General features: G+C 26.7%; 2 protein-coding genes across 2 annotated transcripts in view; both read right to left on the reverse strand.

Moving 5' to 3' along the window:
* Nucleotides 1–11,042: 11,042 nt before the first annotated feature.
* On the reverse strand, nucleotides 11,043–17,464 carry LOC136086003 (uncharacterized). The gene is made up of 4 exons (XM_065808154.1): nucleotides 17,186–17,464; nucleotides 12,968–13,171; nucleotides 12,315–12,498; nucleotides 11,043–12,180 (listed from the first exon to the last, which is right to left on the reverse strand). Exons 1-4 carry the CDS (start codon nucleotides 17,370–17,372, stop codon nucleotides 11,895–11,897), a joined length of 861 nt encoding a protein of 286 aa, XP_065664226.1. The 5' UTR covers nucleotides 17,373–17,464; the 3' UTR covers nucleotides 11,043–11,894.
* Nucleotides 17,465–18,519: 1,055 nt separating this feature from the next.
* LOC100206663 (putative phospholipase B-like 2) overlaps nucleotides 18,520–19,263 on the reverse strand; it is a 44,030-nt gene continuing 43,286 nt past the window's right edge. The window contains exon 9 of the mRNA XM_065808155.1: nucleotides 18,520–18,782. Coding sequence (XP_065664227.1) covers nucleotides 18,600–18,782 — 183 coding nt within the window. The 3' untranslated portion in view covers nucleotides 18,520–18,599. The remainder of the gene's footprint in view (nucleotides 18,783–19,263) is intronic.

Raw genomic sequence — 19,263 nt, forward strand, 5'->3', positions numbered from 1 at the left:
AACGGAGAAAGTCTTTTTAGAGGAAACAGAAAAACTTCTTAAAGAACAAGAAAGTAACTTTGCAAAAATCACTTGTGCAAATATGAAAATAATAACAGAAAGACTAGAAAAAATACAAAGCAATTTGAACGACAAAATAAAAATAAAAGGTATGTTAAAAGATATCAGTGAATTAAAAGAGAGTATTGATTTCCAAGAGGAAATTTCATTGAAAAGGATATCAGAAACTAACAAACGCATAGACGAAGTTAAAAAATTATACAATGAAAAAACACTTCTTGATTTGAATAACGAATCAAATTTTTTAAAAGATATAAAAAAAAAGTTAGTAGATCTCGAAAACCCTTCCCGAAGAAACAATTTGCGAATAGATGGTGTTAAAGAACTACCTGATGAATCTTGGGAAGATAGTACAAAAATTGTTAAACAAATATTTTCTGAAAAACTCCAAATTAATAAAGAAATTATAATCGAAAGAGCGCACAGATCAGGGTCGATAAATTCAGGAAAAGGGCGATCAATTGTTTTAAAACTTTTAAATTTCAACGATTAAAAGTTAATTCTACTAAACTCAAAAAAACTACGCGGAACAGGTGTGTTTATTAACGAAGACTTTGCAAAGAAAACAATGGAAAAGCGTAAAAAACTCTGGGATGAAGTGATTAAATAGAGAAAAGAAGGTAAATACGCAATTCTCAAGTTCCATTCTATTTTTTGTAGTGATCATAAAAAAAAAAAATTTTTTTAATTTTTTTTACATACAGTGTTACGAAAGTTCTTCTAATTTATAACGCAATCAAAATGTCTGTAACAAATGACTTTAAATCGTTTAGTTGTAATTTTTCAGAAATGAGACACTTCGCATCTGATGAAAAATTTGATCCAGATATAAATTATTTCAATGACGTTATTACGGATTGTTCTTATTACTATCCTAACAAATTAGAAGAATTTTTTTATAATTATACAAAAAGCAATAATTTTGATCAACTAAGAATTCTTCATATAAATATTAGAAGCCTAAACCACAATTTTGAAAATCTTTTTAATTTGTTACAAGAAACCAACAATTTTTTTAATATAATTTGTTTAACCGAAAGCTGGATAACTGAAAAAGATTTAAATACTACTTCAAATTTAAATCTTCCTTACTTTGATTTAATTTCTCAAGAGAGACTTATCAATAAACGCGGTGGAGGAGTTCTTATTTATGTAAAGGAAAATATTGCGCATTATATTAGGAATGATATAAGTGTTTCTGACGGCGACAAAGAAATTTTACCTATTGAAATTCTAAACAATCAATCACAAAACATTTTACTGAGCTGTTGCTATAGGCCCCCAAATGGTGTCGCCGAGAACATGAGCATGTGTTTTGAAGAAAACCTTTTCAAAATAGGCATTCTTGAAAGAAAAAAAGAATTTCATTGTAGGGGATTTCAATATGAATTGCTTCCATTACTTTACGGACATTAAAGTTAAAAATTTATATGATTCTATTTTTGAAATGGGAGCCATTCCTTTAATAAATCGCCCTACCAGAGTAACTCCTAAATCGGCTACTCTAATTGATAACATTCTAACAACTGATATTTTTAACAGTGACTTAAATAAAGGTATTTTAAAGACAGACATATCTGACAATTTCCCTACCTTTTTTATCATAAACTTCAACTCTGAAATTATGACCAAAACTAAAATAAAAGTTAAATTACGCAACTATAACCAAAAAAATGTTGAGCAATTGAAAACACAATTACCATTACTTCATTGGAAGAACATCGACTTTAGTGATAACGCAAACAAAATTTACGATGATTTTATTAATACATTTTACTCAGTTAATGATGCCAATTTTCATTTATATGAAAAAACATTAAATCAAAAAAACATTAATTCTCCCTGGATTACCAAAGGTTTAAAAAAATCATCAAAAGCTAAGCAGAAATTATACATAAAATATCTAAAAAACAAATCATTCGCCGATGAGAAAATATACAAAGACTACAAAAATCTTTTTGTAAAAGTTCGAAAAACTTAAAAAAACATTACTATTCTAAAATTCTCAATAAAGCCAAAAATACTTGCAAACGCTCCTGGGAAATAATAAAAGAAATTATCGGTAAATCAAAACCATGCTCAGGTTCCCTGCCACACATGATCAAAGTAGATAACAATAATATAATTAATTCTCAAATAATAGCTCACGAATTTAACAAATTCTTTGTTAAATTCGTGATCTAAATTAATTCCTAACACTGAAACATCATTTAAAGATTTTCTAGTACGATGGATAATTGCATTCACTCAGATGAGTTATCTAAAGAGTTACTATTTGATGAGTTCGAAAAAGCCTTTAAAACACTAAAAAAAAATAAAGCAGTTGGACCGGACGAAATCAATTGTAACATAACTTTAGATTGCTTTGAACAATTAAAGTATATTCTTTTTAAAGTCTTTAAATCATCAATCGAACAAGGAGTCTTTCCTGATTAATTGAAAATTGCTAAAGTTATTCCGCTATATAAAGGTGGCACCACCAGGTGTCACCTGACAAATCTGACATTAGTAATTACCGGCCTATCTCTATCTTATCAGTATTTTCAAAAATACTAGAAAGAATCATGTTCAATAGAGTATTTAATTATTTTAGTTTAAATAATTTATTATACAACAATCAGTTTGGCTTTAAGAAGAATAACTCAACCGAGCATGCAATTATTCAGTTGGTACGTGAGATTTCCAATTCTTTTGAAAAATCTCAATTTACATTAGGAATTTTTATCGATCTTTCAAAAGCATTTGATACTGTGGATCATGATATTTTGCTTTATAAACTTAATTATTACGGAATAAATGAAAGAGTTAGTAAATGGTTTCAAAGTTATTTATCCAACAGAAAACAATTTGTTTCTAATAATGAACTTACAAGAATCATACACAGTTTTTAAATGTTTCCTGAGGTGTTCCGCAAGGTTCCATCTTAGGCCCTCTTTTGTTCTTAATATATATCAACGACTTGCATAAAGCATCAAATCTTCTAAGTATTATGTTTGCTGATGACACAAACTTATTTCTCTCTAACAGTGACATCTACCTACTATTCTCCGTTATGATCAATGAACTTCAAAACATATCTAAATGGTTTAAAAGTAACAAATTAACATTAAATGTAAACAAAACAAAATGGATTTTTCTCCACCCGCTCTCCAAAAAACGTTCTCTGCCCCAAAATTTGCCAAAAATTTTTATTGACCATAATGAAATAAAAAGAGAATCTGTAACTAAATACCTGGGGGGTTTTCATTGACGAGAACATCACATGGAAATATCATTATAACTATGTCTGCTCGAAAGTTTCAAAAAGTATTGGAGTTCTATATAAGGCGCGTACTCATTTAGATAAAAATAATTTAACTAAACTTTATTATTCTTTTATTCATAGTTATATAAGTTATGGAATTATTGCCTGGGGTAGTACTGATCAAAGCAAGTTACAATGTCTCCATCGCCATCAGAAACATGCGATCCGTGTAATTAATTTTGCGGATCGGTTCTCAAATTCCTCAATATTTTTCAATCAAATGAAAATCCTCGATATTTATAAACTAAACGTATATAAAAATTTACCTTTCGTTTATATGTGGAAGTATGATTTATCTCCTTTAATTTTTAAAGACCTTTTTATTTTGAAACCTTTAAGCAAGTTTAACATGAGGAATAATAACTTTTTAAATGAACCACTCTGTCGAACTAAGTTCAATCAATTCTGTATCACTTATCGTGCAGCTCATCTCTGGAAAAAAAATTATTTTGCCTAACTTCGGCTTACCTCTAACTTATTCTGTTTTTAAAATTAAATTAAAAGATCTCATTCTCTCTATTGAAAATATCTTAGAATATTTTTAATTTGTCTCATGATATATAATAATTTTGAAATGTATGTTCAATCTTTGTTTTATACTTGTTGACAATTTGTTTCCATTTATCTAAGTGTTATTTTAATATTTTTATGTTAATTTTTTACTTTCTTTTATTGTTAAAAGGCGTTTTTAAAATACTTTACGTACGTTGTTTTGTAAAAGGCTTCTGACGATAAGATCATTTGATCTTCTTTTAGAAGCCTTGTTTGTATTTGAAAAAAATAATATGTAATTTATATATATTACGTCAAATGTAAACAAAAACTTACGAAAAAAAAAAAAAATGACAATTTTTATACATAGTTTTAATTGTTTTGGGGTTAATAAAAATTCATAAAGTTGTTAGTGTTTAAAATGAGATCTTTTAATAACGTTTTCATAGTATTTAAGTTATTCGATTTTTCCCGTTAAGAATTTTTGGATATTAATTTGTTATATAGACAAGGACCACGCTACGAAATGGAAAAGCGCGAGAGATTAGTTTTTTTTAAAAGGTACGTTGAAGTTTCCCGTTCTTCTGGTATGGTATCTATTTTTGCTATTTCGGAAGAAATTCTTTGAAAAGTGAGAAGGAACAAATCCAAGTTTATATTTGAGCATAAATAAAAAATTTTGGAATATATTGATTTGATATACATTTAATGCTTTAAAATTTTTTTAAAGTGGCTAAGCATGTAAGAGTCTATCCTTATTAAAAACTATTCTTGCATAAATTTAAACAAATATATATAATTACAAGCTGACTGGGGCAAGTAGAAGTCAAAATGACTTATCATCAAGCCCCTTTGTGAAATACAAATAAATACAATTAAATTTTACATCTTCCAATATTACATAAAAGAGTGAAATTAATATGGTTAAAAAAAAAAGTTTGGTTAGAAATTTTTGAAGGTTAAAAAAGAACTTAAAGTTAAAAAAAGAAGAAGTTTAAGATAAAGTTAAAATATAAAATAACAATTAAACAATTACAAATCTGTACATATTCGTATACATATTAAAGACAATAAACAAACAAACAAAAAAATATTAATTCGCTTTTTATGCATATACATATTCAATACAATATTAAAATTAAACAAAGTACATAAAAAATTAAAAATGCAAAAATATTTCAATTTATTTAAAAAAAATGAGAGTATGTACGTAATGTTTAAATTTAGTAAGTGTTTTTTTATAGTTCTTTTAAATGTAGCAATAGATTTTATTTTTTTCATATTTTTGTCAAGAACCGAATTCCACAAGCGTGGTCCCCGGCATATAGTCGAGAAGTCAGATTTTTTGAGTGATGTTAGTGGGATGTAGTAATTACTCATTGAATGTCTTGTTTCATATTTATGATTAATTCGAGTAATACGTTTAAAAAAATATTTTAGAATCATTTCATTTTGAAGTTTAAACATAAATAACAAGTTATGGTATATATTTAGTTTGTATATATTTAGAGCATTTATTTCCTTGAGTAACGGCTCAGCACTTTCGTATCTACTTGCACCCAAAACTAATCTACTTGCTTGCTTTTGTTTTGTATAAATAATTTTTAGGAAAGATAAATGATTGTTTGCCCAGGCAATATTACAATAGTTAATATGACTATGTATAAATGAAAAGTATAAATTTTTTAAACATAAATTATTTAAAAGATATTTTGTCTTGTACATAATCCCCAGGGTCTTTGAAACTTTGTTCTCAATTAGTTTTATTTGGCTTTTCCAATTTAAATTTTCATCGAAAATTATTCCTAGTATTTTCATTGAAAAAACTCTTTTTATTTTAATATTGTTAATTGTTAGTTCAGGTAATTTGAATGGAAGGTTCTCGGATTTAGATGACTTAGCAAACAAAATATATTTCGTTTTTTCAATATTTAATGAAAGTTTATTTGCTTCAAACCACTCATTAAGATTTATTAATTCTGTGTTTACAATATAAAAAATATTTTTTAATTTGGAGTCAGAAAAGGAAACATTTGTGTCATCAGCAAAAATAATATAATTAAGTATTTTTGAAGACAAATAAATATCATTAATATAAATTAAAAACAGCAGCGGTCCAAGTATTGATCCTTGCGGAACTCCGCAAATTGACTGATTCAAATGGGGAACATGTTAAGTCATATGGTACTCCTTGTTTACGATTTTTTAAATAACATTGCAGCGACTTTAAATTGGAGGGAACTACTCCATAATTGTGTAGTTTATAAATTAGAATCTTGTGGTTGACAGTATCAAATGCTTTTGATAGATCTAGAAAAATTCCGAGTGTGTCTCTGTCGCTATCAAAACCATTTAAAATCTGGTTGGCAAGATCAATTACTGCTTGTTCCGTGGAATGGTTGTTGCGAAATCCAAACTGTTTATGATAAAGAATGTTGTTTTTTTCAAGATAACTGTACAGTCTGTTGTGCATAATACGCTCTAGTATTTTGGAAAAACAAGAAAGTATGGAAATTAGTCTGTAGTTAGATTTTATTGAGTCATCACTGCCTTTGTATATCGGAATTATTTTTGCTAATATTAGGGTTAACTTCATCCAGACCCGCACATTTATTTGTTTTCAGCATACTAATTGCTAGTCGAAGTTCATCAATTAAAAGCTCTGACTCCTCCATGAAGGAATCAGATTTTTTCAAAAAAGATTTAAATGATTTTTTTCCCTCAGGAATTGCACCGGCAAGCTTTTTTCCTATATTTATAAAAAAGCTATTAAATGTTTCAGCAATTTCTTTATTAACAAATGCATCTCCTCTATTATCATCTCTTTGCAATTTTTTTGGAAGATTATCACTTTTTACAATTCCCACTCCTGTTATTTCTTTAATTACATTCCATGTTTTCCTTGCATTTCCAAATGTTTTATTAAGTAACGAGAGTAGTAACTTTTTTTGGATTGCTTTTTTAATTTCTCAAAAGAATTTTTATTTTTTTTTTGTTTTTTATTTCATTTTTGGTAAAGTTTTTGTTTCCATTTTGACGACTTAATGAGTCCTCTCGTCATCCACGGACTTAACAAATTTTTAGAATTAACAATTTTTTTTATGTTTGGAAAGGCCTTTTCGTATTGTTTTGTAAACATGTAATTAAAAAAATTGTAGCCATCATTAACGTCATTGCAATCAGTTAATAGTTTCCAGTTTACTTCATGTAAGAGATCACGAAACGTGGCGATTGATTCATTATTGATTTTCCTTACGTATACCGCTTTTGTTTTTATTTTATTCTCAAGGGTTGCAGAATTTATTATCAGAAAAACTGGAAAGTGATCAGTTAAATCTGTTTTAATAACACCACTTTGGATTTTAGTCCTTGCGTAATTATTAGTAATAATATTATCAATAATAGATGCAGTTGTTTTAGTCACACGTGTTGGTTTATTAATCCTGGGAAAAACGTTGTATTACAAAAGTGTATTTATAAAATTCACGACTTGGTTATTAGCTTTATTGTTCAATAAATTCAAATTAAAATCACCTAATAAGTAAACATTTTTTTTAATAAGCTTTGGTAGCAAATGGTTTAAGTGGTTTTCAAATTGATTGTAATTACCGTTTGGCGGTCTATATATTGCAGTTATAAATGTATTTTTATTTGTTTTATTAATTAATTATAAAATTGTTTTATTAATTAATTATTAAAAGTTTTTAAGCAACTTCTGTTGCCTTTTTGAAAATCAGGTCCCAAGACAAACAGATTTGATCCAGATCAGTCAAAAGGCCATCTATATTCTTCATCATCGAGAGTGAGTTGAGTGGATTGAAGTAGAAGACTTACGTTGTTAACTGCCATCAAACATTTAACCAAAAAGTAATGAAAACAAAAAATTCAAAAGAATTCATCCATTTAATTAGATAATTTAATTAGATAATAAACTTCATTACTATTTTCGACTGGAAGATCTAACTGTTATAATGTATGATCTCTCTTGAATTTTTTGCTCGTGGCTTGACTGCTTCAATCCTTGAGCTCTATCGTGTAACAGAAAGTTTATGCAATGATTCGCCTGTCTCCTCCTGAAGAATTTTCCAACGACCTGGGAACTGGGAGCTGGGATGCAGCTGAACAGATTGTTCAGCTTTTAAATATTTCCAAAATAAGATATGGCAGGAGCCAATGGTTCAATAACGTGTGCTGCACATAAGTTCAAACTGTGAGCAGAGCAAGGAATGAAAATTGCTTTTGGATTATTCTGCCTAATCGAAGCTTGAACTTTATTGTAAACACCTGCCATATAAGCGCCATTGTCGTAGCCTCGGCCACGAAAATTTTTTATGTCAAACTATTCCAAAGCATTCAATATCAACTTTGTTAAATCAGATCCCTTCTTTTCAAGTTATTCTTAACCTCCCACAGCTGATATTCACTGAAATGCAAATAACGAATGATAAAAGTAATTTGACAGCTGTGGATTGCTGTCCATTATGATGGTGAAATATATTGATCTATTGATTTCTCATTTAGCTAGTTTGCCGCATCAAACCGCTAGTTTGCCGCGCTCCTCGATATATTCATTTTGTGATTTCTAGTATAAGTAATGAGCTTGCATGCGTATTTTTTCTTCTTGGTGCTTAGCAGTAAGATGCGTATAATCTGTAACATTTTGTTGTGGCGAACAATTAATTTGAGTGGTCCAAGTAGTTTCCATTCCCATTTTTGAACAACTTTTGATTGGATCCTAATTGCAAACAAAAAATAATGAAACTAGTAATCCATAATTATATCCAATTAAAACTTATAATTTTGATTTTTAAGTTATAAATAAAATAATACAAAATATAACTTAAAGTTTAAAAACAATATTTTTACCCCTAAAAGCTAAATTTCTTGAATCATAAAATTGCTTTCCATTGCTTTGTTTCTATTTTGTTTCATCTCCAAAAAACCCTTTACATACCGTTAAATAAGAAGAAAAAAAAATTATTAACGCTCTTCACTTTATTATGCAAACAAAAGGCCAACGAAAACGCGTGCGTTCAAATGGAAAATGAAAACCTTGTAAAGTAATAACTGTTCTATTTAAATGTAAAAAAAGTTTAATAGGAGAACGAAATTTTTAATCAAAACAAAGTTTTTAATCAAAAGAAAGTCTTCTCTAGATTTAAAACTAAAAAAAAAAAAACTTCATGATATCAACATTTTGCTGGATCAGCAGGGTCAATCGATGCAGCTCGAGCCACTGTTATATTTTCTTCTTCTGTACAAAAATACGACCTTCACTATGCTTAGTATCTAGGTGACGGAGCTACTAGTTCTTTTACAAAAGTAGTTGAGTTAAAACCATATATGAAGATTCATTGATTCCAGAAAAATTAGAATGCATAGGTCATTATCAAAAAAGAACAGGTAATAGATTTCGGTAATTGAGAAAGGAATTGATAAGTTTTATATTATCAGATGGTAAAAAAAGATGTGGAAAGGGAAGATTAACTGATAAAGCCATTAATACATTTCAAAGTTATTTTGGCATAGCAATTAGAGAAAATACATCAAATTTACTAGAGATGCGCAGCTCTGTTATTTCAACATTGTATCACTGCACTGCTTTTGCTTCAAACGAAACACATCACTTATTTTATCCATAAGGCAAAAATAGTTGGTGCATGTGGCAGTCTGATAAGTATCTAAACTTTATTAGTTTAGTGGTAAATTATAATGAGCAAATTAAAACGAATTTTTCAAGACTTGTGGATCTTAAGAAGTTTTTGCATGGCTTTACTCAAAATTGTAACGAGTCATTCAATCAATTAATTTGGAATCGTTGCCCAAAAAATATATTTGTATCAAACAAAATTGTGGAAATTGCAGTGAATTCTGCTGTTATTGCATACAATAAAGAAATATTAGGACTTGCTGAAGTTCTTAAGTTGTTAGACATTTTGTTAGGATACTATTTCAATCTTAGTGCACAGCGATTTGACAAAAAACGTCTGAAAAGTATTGAGTTAAAGTCAAGTGAAAAAGCTGAAAAAAAAGATCTAAAAAAGGGTAATTTTGACAGAGTAAGAAATGAAGGAGGGGGAGGGGAAAAAGAGAGGCAATCGTATTGGCCAGTTTTGATGTTTTTAATGATTGATTTTTTTAGTTTATAACGTTTTTTATTTTAAAAGTTGTTTTTCTCAGTTTTCTACTTTTAGAATATTTCTAAAACCAAGTACGAATATCTCAAAAACTATTAACTCATTTATTTGAAATTTTCACAATTTATTCATTGATATTGGAGGGCTGGTAGTTGAATAAATAAAAAATATTTTTTTTTTGGTTAGAATCCCCTATTTTACTAACCCTGTGGACCATTTTTTATATATGTTGCAGCTTTAAAATTGCCATTTTAGTTTGGCTTAACATTTTTTAAGTTTTACTAAGGGCCCTCTATCAACTATTTAGCTATATGCTTAAACTTAAATTTCAAATATTACTCAAGTTGTTTATGTTCTCGTAAATGCACGTTTTTTGCTTTTTTATGCATCTTTTGAAAACAATTATGTTTTTTATATTCAGTGTGTTAACTACTACCTAAAAGTTTCTAATTTAAAAAAAAAATATCAAATTTTGAAAAATAAAAAATGTAGGGTAGAACCGCCTTAAAAATGTTGGGTAGTAATGCAAAATCTTAAATAAGATTAAGATTTGCTGTTTTTGATCGAATCGTCTTAAAATACATATTTATGTGGACGTTTTTTATTGGTGAAACTTCGATGGATTTAATGCTTTAACGCTTCGACACGAGTCACGTTTATTTGGTTTACATTGAGAGTGATCTGGTTTAGTTTTTTCTTTTTAAAAAATTTTATTTTATAATCATATTGTTAAATATTAAATAAGCAACAATATAATCACCTTTCAAACATTAAAACATAAGGCATTACGAAGTGTTGTCACTGATAAACAGTGTAATTAGTGTAGTCAGTGTAGTCATTGATAAACAAAATAAAATAGTTATTTAAGATTTTGCCTTAAATTACCTGTAATCAAATTTCAAAATGTCTCTAATATTTAATTAATAATATTTATTGAATTTATATTTAACTGAACTATAATCTTGATTTTCTCAGTTAACATCTTATTTTAGGTTTTCTATTTTGTTTAAATATGTTTACAACACAAATGACATAAACAAATCCATCAATAAAATAGTAAAAAAAATCTGCTACTTTACTTGCGTTTACAATACAAATAACAGAAACAAATCCTTCAACTCTTCAACTTAAGCGTTTACAATACAAATAACAGAAACAAATCCTTCAACACAAGTTAAATAACCAAAACAGCTCAATAGAAAAGAAAACATAAAATACCTTAATACAAAATAACTGAAACAAAACCACTTTAACAAAAAATGTCTTAATACAACGCAAGAAGTACTTTTACAAAAATGTTGTTGAAGATTGAAAATAAATATACTTTTTACTATTCGTTTAAATAAATTTAAATATAAAAACAAAATAAAGAGAATTAACCTCCTTTTTAAAAAATATGTGAGAAATTCTTCTTTTCTTACAAAATGTAGATAAAGTTTCTCGTTTTTATTGATCAATGTTTACAAAAAGTGGTGTCTCCAATAAGTTAGGTTTATGTATCTTAAATTAGTTTATATACTCAGGTTGCTTTTCGCAAACTAGAACTTTGTCTGCCAACCCCCAAGACCCACCCCTAATTTGGATTTGTGTTCATCTTTGTAAACATTGATAAGCCACAATATACAAATAACAACATTCACACGCACAATAAAAATTAAAAAAAAGTTTTTATGAACTTTTAAACTCCAAGGAAACTCCAAGAAAAACTTCAAGAAGACCTCCAAGGAAAACTTCAAGAAAACTCCAAGAAAAAATTCAAGAAAGCTTCAAGGATACTCCAAGAAATTGTAGAAAATTATTTGTGATTTGATATTGTTTTTATTAGCTTAGTGATACACGTTTTCAGTCTTATATTTTCTATTCATTTGCTTTCTTTTCGTCCGTTTTCGTTTTTATTGTTTCTACTCATTTTCTTTCTTATCTATTAGCAAGTACAAACGTTCTAATCTTTCTTTTATCAAGTGAGTTTTATCTTCCATATTCTTTAATCTTGATTGTAATGTTTTTATTTCTTTTTGTTGAGGCCTTTCAGGTGAAATTTGACTCGAATGTGGCATTCGATCAACTGCCTTCCAAGGCATAATAAAGCGACTGAAATACAAAGTTACAACAGCGATAGCAGCATACAAAGAGTATCTTGTAATAATATCAAAAGCAAACCACAATAAACCAATTATGTAAAGAATCCTAAAAAACGCTAAGAGTACTAAAATAACGCTAAGAATTCTAAACTTAAATAAGACCTTTTATTTTCCTTTTAATTCGAATAAAAATATTTGAAATATATTTAAAAAAATTTGATAATAAAAAAAATATTTTACCATTTAAATACAAGAGGTGTTCCACCGAAGTAATACACAAGGAAGCTCACAGCTATATATAGTAAAAAATTCCAACTACTTAAAAATTTCATGAAAACAAGAGAAATTATACCACCATAGATCAAAACATATAGAGGCGATTGTTTATTTTCTTGTTCCATAACATTCCAAGGATGAAACGGATCTAATAATAAAACAAAAAATAACCCTTGACTCTTTGGTTCCGCATAAAAAGTTAATAATTTCATTCCAAATACAAAGCAGCAAAACGGTTGTGTCAGCAAAGTTTTAAAGATTAAAAAACGGAGGGTTTTTAAGCTAAATTTTTTTTTTTGATAATATTTTAAAAAGTTTGAATTATAAATATTTAGTAGCAATGTGAAACTTAAATTCATAATAAGTATTTAGTTATGCTAAAAAATGTGGAATCCTAAACATAGTTACTGAGCAAGACTGAAATTTCTCTTAACAAATTTATTTTTAATTTTTCATTAATTTTAGGTTCAAACTTTAAAACAAACTTTAAAACAAACTTAAATAACTTTTACTAACTCTTCTAACGACTAATGTGTATTGGAGGCAAGGAAGCAGATGACTATAGATAAAGCATTTTTTTTAATTAAAAAATTGTTAAAGAAAAAACAATACAATACCTGTTTCTCTGAAATATATATCACATTTCTCTTTTAAATCTTCTAGAAAGATACTGTGGTAGTAGTGGAAAACCTTTATTATAGCGAGTGATCCATTTACAATTATTGCCCATATTGATTGATGAATAAACTTTGCTATCTCAACAGGATGAAATTTTAAATTGCTCCAATCATCTTTAAACTGTTGATAAGAATGTTTTTGACCTGGAAATCAGAGAGATAACAATTAAAGAAATAAAAATTATTAACATAAAAAACCAAATAAATTAGAGCCATTTTTAATTTTGAAAAATTAAAAAAAAAAGAGAAAAACTGTAGAGATCCTAGTAATCCACACAGGTAATAACTTAGGCCAAAAAAATCTCTAAAATAATGTATTACATTTTTAGAATGCTTTCAAATACTGAGAATGTTAAGCTTAATCTATTAGATATAAAGATGTAAAAGAATTTATGTAAAAAGATGTAAAAGAATTCATGTAAAAAGATGTATTGCATGATTTAATCATAAATCTATAAATTTTTTGTAAAAAATTAAATTATATTGCAAACAATATTTCAAAATAGGTTACTTTAATTAATGTAAATTATTAAAACACCATGTTTTTTGGGTTTGTACTATAATAAATATCTGTAATGGCATTTTCTTATTCAAATATGACAGCGTGAAAAATTAAGGATGACATATAAAAAACTTGAAGCATATTACAATTCGATACTCTACTTAGTTTTAACCAAACTTATTTTCCGCAAGGCACCCATCAACAACTGTTTATGTTGGGAGTTTCTAGTAAGTGAAAAAAAAGTTAAAGAGCAAGGTTTAAAAAATATGTAAAAGTCTGTAAAACATTATTTAAAAATGTAAATTGTATAAGTCTAGAAAACATATAAAGGAAAAAGAATTGCAAAGCATTCAAAGTAAAGCAATTTAAAAGAAAAAAATTTGACGTAGATAAGTTTTTTAGCATGAAAGAACTGTTACAGTGAAAAGATGTGACTTGGCTGAATGACAATACATGCAAGATTGTGATTTAGTAGGTGAAACAAGAGCTATAACTTGCCTAAGCAGAAAGAGAACATTACAAGAATCATTATCATAACACAGGTATATAAAAAAAATTTTCTGTTGCATGAGAAATTTAAATTAATTTTTATGTATTTTTAAATCTGATTTCAAATCTAAGCTCCATTTTTGTCGGTAAGGTCTAGTTTTTTTGCAATAACTAATTTTTTTAAAATAAGACTTTTCACAGACATTTTCATTCAATTCAAAGTAATCATGCCATAATTTTTTTATAGATCAAATATATATGATGGCTTCTTCAAATCCACATAAGTGTAAACATAATCCTGACTCATTCCTGCTGTGGCTTTACACATGCCACTAGGCTTGACATACTGCATGCCATATTTGCAAGGAGAGCTTTCAAGGTTGGACAAAAAGAAAAAGAAAAAGTTTAACTCTTGGAATCTCCATGGTGTGGAGAGAAATATTAAGCCATATCAATGACTGCTATTTTTTTCCTGTCAATACTTCTAGTATTAGAAAAATGAAAAAGCAAAAATAACTTATACCAACATTCCCTCTGCTATTATTATCTACTAATTCAACATTCTGAAAAGGTTCCAGTTCTAATTTTTGAAGTTTTATTTTTATTAGAAGATAAACTTGCATTCCTGCTGCAGAAACAGAAGATGTAACATCAGATTTGGAAGATTTCTGCTCAATACAAAACATTTAAAATCGCCTCAGTGTTTTAGTCAGATAGTACTGAATGACTTAGTGCATGATTTAGAACTTTCTAAGCAAGCAGCAAAACTATTAGCCTCTCAATCGAAGGAAAGGAACCTTCTTGACAGTTTTGCAAAAGTTCCCTAGTTTAGAACAAGAAAAAAAACATTTGTGAAGCTTTTTTTAAAAGTCCATTCATTTATTTTCTTTAATGATAATTTAGGTCTCTTATTACAGTTAAGTAGTTCTGTATATAATCTAACAGAATAGAGACTGTTTAGCAATAGCACAAAGCAAAGCCTCAAAGGTGTCCTTTTCCACAATGGCAATATTTTTAGTTCTATACCAATCGGCCACTCTTTCTATTTGCAAGAGACTTACCATTAAAATTAAACAATTAGACATTAAAACATTTGCGTAGACATAAAAATGGCTAACTTAACTCCTTGGTCAGCAGAAAGAAAAAAAGCAATACTGGATACAAAAATATTGGCCATCTTGCAACACTCTCACTGTGGACAAATACTATTAATGAATTCATTGTTAGCAGAAATAACATCGTTTTCCCCTAATTCCATCTAAAACTTAATTTCAAGAAACAATTTTTTGAAGCACTGAAAATTAATAGTGTTTGCTTACAGCATATAGTAAAATATTGCCTGATTTGTCATTGGAGAAAAAAAAGCAGGAGTTTTGATGCCACAAATACTACCCTATAAATGATAAAGAATACCTTATGAATGAAAAGGAATTTATTAACACAATGGATATCTGCTTGGTGGTAAAAAACTTTCTTGGAAATAATAAATTTGATAACTATGCAGATTTAATTGATAGAACGTTAAAAGGCTAATTTGATTTCGGATATAAAAATAAAACATTATTATATAAGTAGTCAACTTGACTAATTTCTTGAAAATATAGGATATTTGAACAAAGAAAAAACACATGGGACAAACACATAATGGCAGACTACTGTTGGAGCATTTATCAAGATCACTCACGAAAAGTTAATAAATTAAAAAGTAATAAACAAAAGTTTCTTCCTGAATAAATATACTTATTTAAACAATATTGTCTACATTGATTTTCAAAACTAAATTTTATTACTTTTTAAAAACCATTGAAATGTTTTATGGTAGGATGATAAACTTACATTTTGTACATAAAATAACCATTAAATTTTTTTAAATATTTGTATCTCTAAAAACTTATTATGTCTTAGGTCTTAATTTAGATCATCATCATCATCATCATCATCATCATCATCATCATCATCATCATCATCATCATCATCATCATCATCATCATCATCATCATCATCATCATCATCATCATCATCATCATCATCATCATCATCATCATCATCATCATCATCATCATCATCATTATCATTATCATTATCAACAACAACAACATCATCATCACATCATTGGTTTAGCACCCTTGTTTCTGCACTAGCACAGGTTAGATATTTTTTAATATTATAAAAACCTTTTTCCAAAAAACATAAAAATTATATATTCAGCTGTTTTCTGTTTTTGTTTTTTATTTATGAAAAATTCAAATCATTTTTCAGTTTAATCTGAAAAAATCTTTCAATTTAATTTAAAAATTTTTAAAATTTAAATCTTTAATCAGTTTAAACCATTTCCAAACATTTATAAATGAATTCAAATCTGGTTTACAGAAATACTTTAAAAACCTTTTCGAATTACTTAAATTTAAAAAAATAAAAAATTGTTAATTGCAAAAAATCTGTAATTTGTCATAAAAATCTGATATCAGAAATTCAAAATTTTATTATTTATGAATTTTATGAATTCAAAAATTTAGAAATTAGAAAAAGTAAAACTGGCACATAGCATTTAAAAGTTAGAAATTTTAAAGAACTTGGAGACAAAAATTTTAGCGTATTTTGATTACATAAAAATTATAAATTTAATAATAAATTATAGTTATAAAAAAAAAAGAAGGGGACATTAAACAATAAATAAAATCAACGATAAAACAAATCATAAAATGTTTAATGACTAAATATTTGGAAAAATCAAACTGTTTTTTATCAAAACATTTTACCAAATAAACAATACAAAATATTAAAAATATATATAAACCAACATCGCACTAAAACATGTAATCTAATATTGCATTAAAAAATCATAAAATAATAATCTAAATTTAAACATTTGTTTTATTTCAAATAAAATGATTGTTTAAAAAACTTCAATGAATTGATTTTCTATATTCAATTTGAAGAACATCATGGTTGGTTACAAATGCACATATGTGTAAGCTTCTTATTAATAATAGTAATAATATTGCATATAATTTCATCACAAATTAAATTAATAACTATATCAACAAGTAATATTATTAATGCTATTGCATTATATAGATTATATACATTACATTGCAATTATAATATCTCTTAAGCTGCAAATTAAATTGACAAATGTACTTTGAGGATTTTGATAAAAACTATACCATTGTGAATTGCTGTCTTAAGATACTGATGAATAACTTCAAATGCTCTATCTAAATTAAGAGCTCGTTTTAGATCATTAACAATTGTGGTAAAATCATTGATTGGCATATCATTTTTATCTTCGCTACTAAAGCTATAAGTTGTAAAAACAACCAATCCAAAAATGTAAACTGTTTTAATTAGCATGTCGCTATAATCAGCAAAAAATAGTTAAGGAAACAAAAAAAACTTTAATTTTTAAATCCTTATTGTTTTCAAAATAAAATTACTAAAAGGATAAAATAATGATGAAATAAAACAAGCAATAACAAATGAAAAAAAAAAATCAAAAAATAACCATAGTTTTTTAAAATAAATAAAAAAATAGTTCGAATATTTAGAAATAATTTTATAAAATATAAAATATAAACTTTATAAAATATAAAATATAAACTTATTATTAATATTAATTTTATTATTATTAAACTAATTTAATATTAATTTTGATATTATTATTATTAAAATTATATATTAAATATATATTAACAAAGTTAAAACAAAATAAATAGTAAAAAAAAAGCAATATTTCAAACTTTGAAATTTTAGCAAATTAGTGCAATAATCTCATAAGTTTTTTGAAATTTTACTATATGTTATATTCATTGAAATATATTTCCACAGGTATTTACTATTCAAAGATATTTTGATTAGAAGACATTATTGCAATTGATATCTCTTTATTAACTTGATTTTTACAATGCACTTATTATTCTAATGCAGAACATTTTGTTGTAGTTTGGATCCAAAATTGCAAAATATCTTTAGCAATAATGTCTCCCATTAAAGTAGCAAAACCCTTTTTTCATTTATCAAACATTGATAATAATTAAATATTATTAATAATTAAAAAATCAACCTTTGTCAAATAAAAACAAAATATTAACTATTATTAAAAATTACATTAACTATTCTTAAAAAATTAAGTTATAAAAAATTTAACTCAAATATTCGTATAATAATAAAAAAATTTTTGTAAAACTTTTTTGACTTTTAAAATTTAATAATTAAAAAAAAAGAAAAGAAATAAAATCAAAATTAAACTTAAGAAAGCAATTAGGTATGCAGAGGTATTGCTTAAAATAAGAAAGCAATTAGGTTTGGAGGTTATGCTTAAAATAATTTTTTTTTACAGAAAGTAGATAAAAAATAACAAATTAATTACATATTTAAAAGTACAGATTGTGAAGACTTTTGATGACAAAATTTAAGCAGGTAAACTAGTTAAAAACTATTTTAGTAGAAAAATATAACATAATATCAATATAATATAAAAAATTACAAATAAAAAGTTATGTTTAAAAAAAAACAAATCTATTTTTCTTTCCTCTAAGAAAAATATTTCTTCTTTAATACAAATTGATCTATTCTTCTTTACTACAAATGAATCCAATCTTCTTTACTCCAATCGAGTAATATTGGCTCAAAATGAAAAACATCAGGATGACCAAGAGGGCGACTCCATTCTGTTTTGGACCATTGAAAAGGTGGTTGTTGGTCAAATGTTGGGCCACTAACAATGAATTGAGATAAAGATTTTGCTAGTTGTGAATTTGTTGCCTAAAAAAACAAATACAGAAAAGTTACAGTATAAAAAATAAAATAATAAAATTATGCTTAAAAAACTAAAAGAAAAAATAGCCTTATAATCAGAGAAAATTAAAAGTCAATAAAAAATAGTATAAAGCTGAAATTTATAAAATAGTATAAAGCTATAATTTAGCACAGAGAAAGGAGACAGAACATGGATTAGCATAAAAAAATCCCATTGATTGTGCTATAGGAACATCTCTTTTTTTGAGCAATATTAGGGGTAAAAAGGGTAAAAAATCATAGAATATGAAAATTTCTTTTCAGCCTACAACTTTTGATTTTTCATACTTACTACTTATCAAAACATGAACTAATTTTTAAGCCTACTGCATTTTCAACCAACTGAATTCTCAACCTACTGAAACTTCAACCTACTGTTTTTTCAATTGACTTTATAACTACGTCTTTTCCGGTATGTATTTTATTTGTTGTTGATTTGAATCAGAGC

Source organism: Hydra vulgaris, chromosome 10, assembly GCF_038396675.1.
Source record: "Hydra vulgaris chromosome 10, alternate assembly HydraT2T_AEP".
NCBI lineage: Eukaryota > Metazoa > Cnidaria > Hydrozoa > Anthoathecata > Hydridae > Hydra > Hydra vulgaris.

Excerpts from the sequence above, each read along its gene's own strand:
- LOC136086003 (XM_065808154.1), bottom strand. The coding sequence starts at position 17,372 with ATGCTAATTAAAACAGTTTACATTTTTGGATTGGTTGTTTTTACAACT. Across the intron at positions 13,172-17,185 it reads TAAGACAGCAATTCACAATG|GTCAAAAACATTCTTATCAA; the intron begins GTATAGTTTTTA and ends TCTGATTTCCAG. Across the intron at positions 12,181-12,314 it reads ACACCTCTTGTATTTAAATG|GATTCTTTACATAATTGGTT; the intron begins GTAAAATATTTT and ends AGCGTTTTTTAG.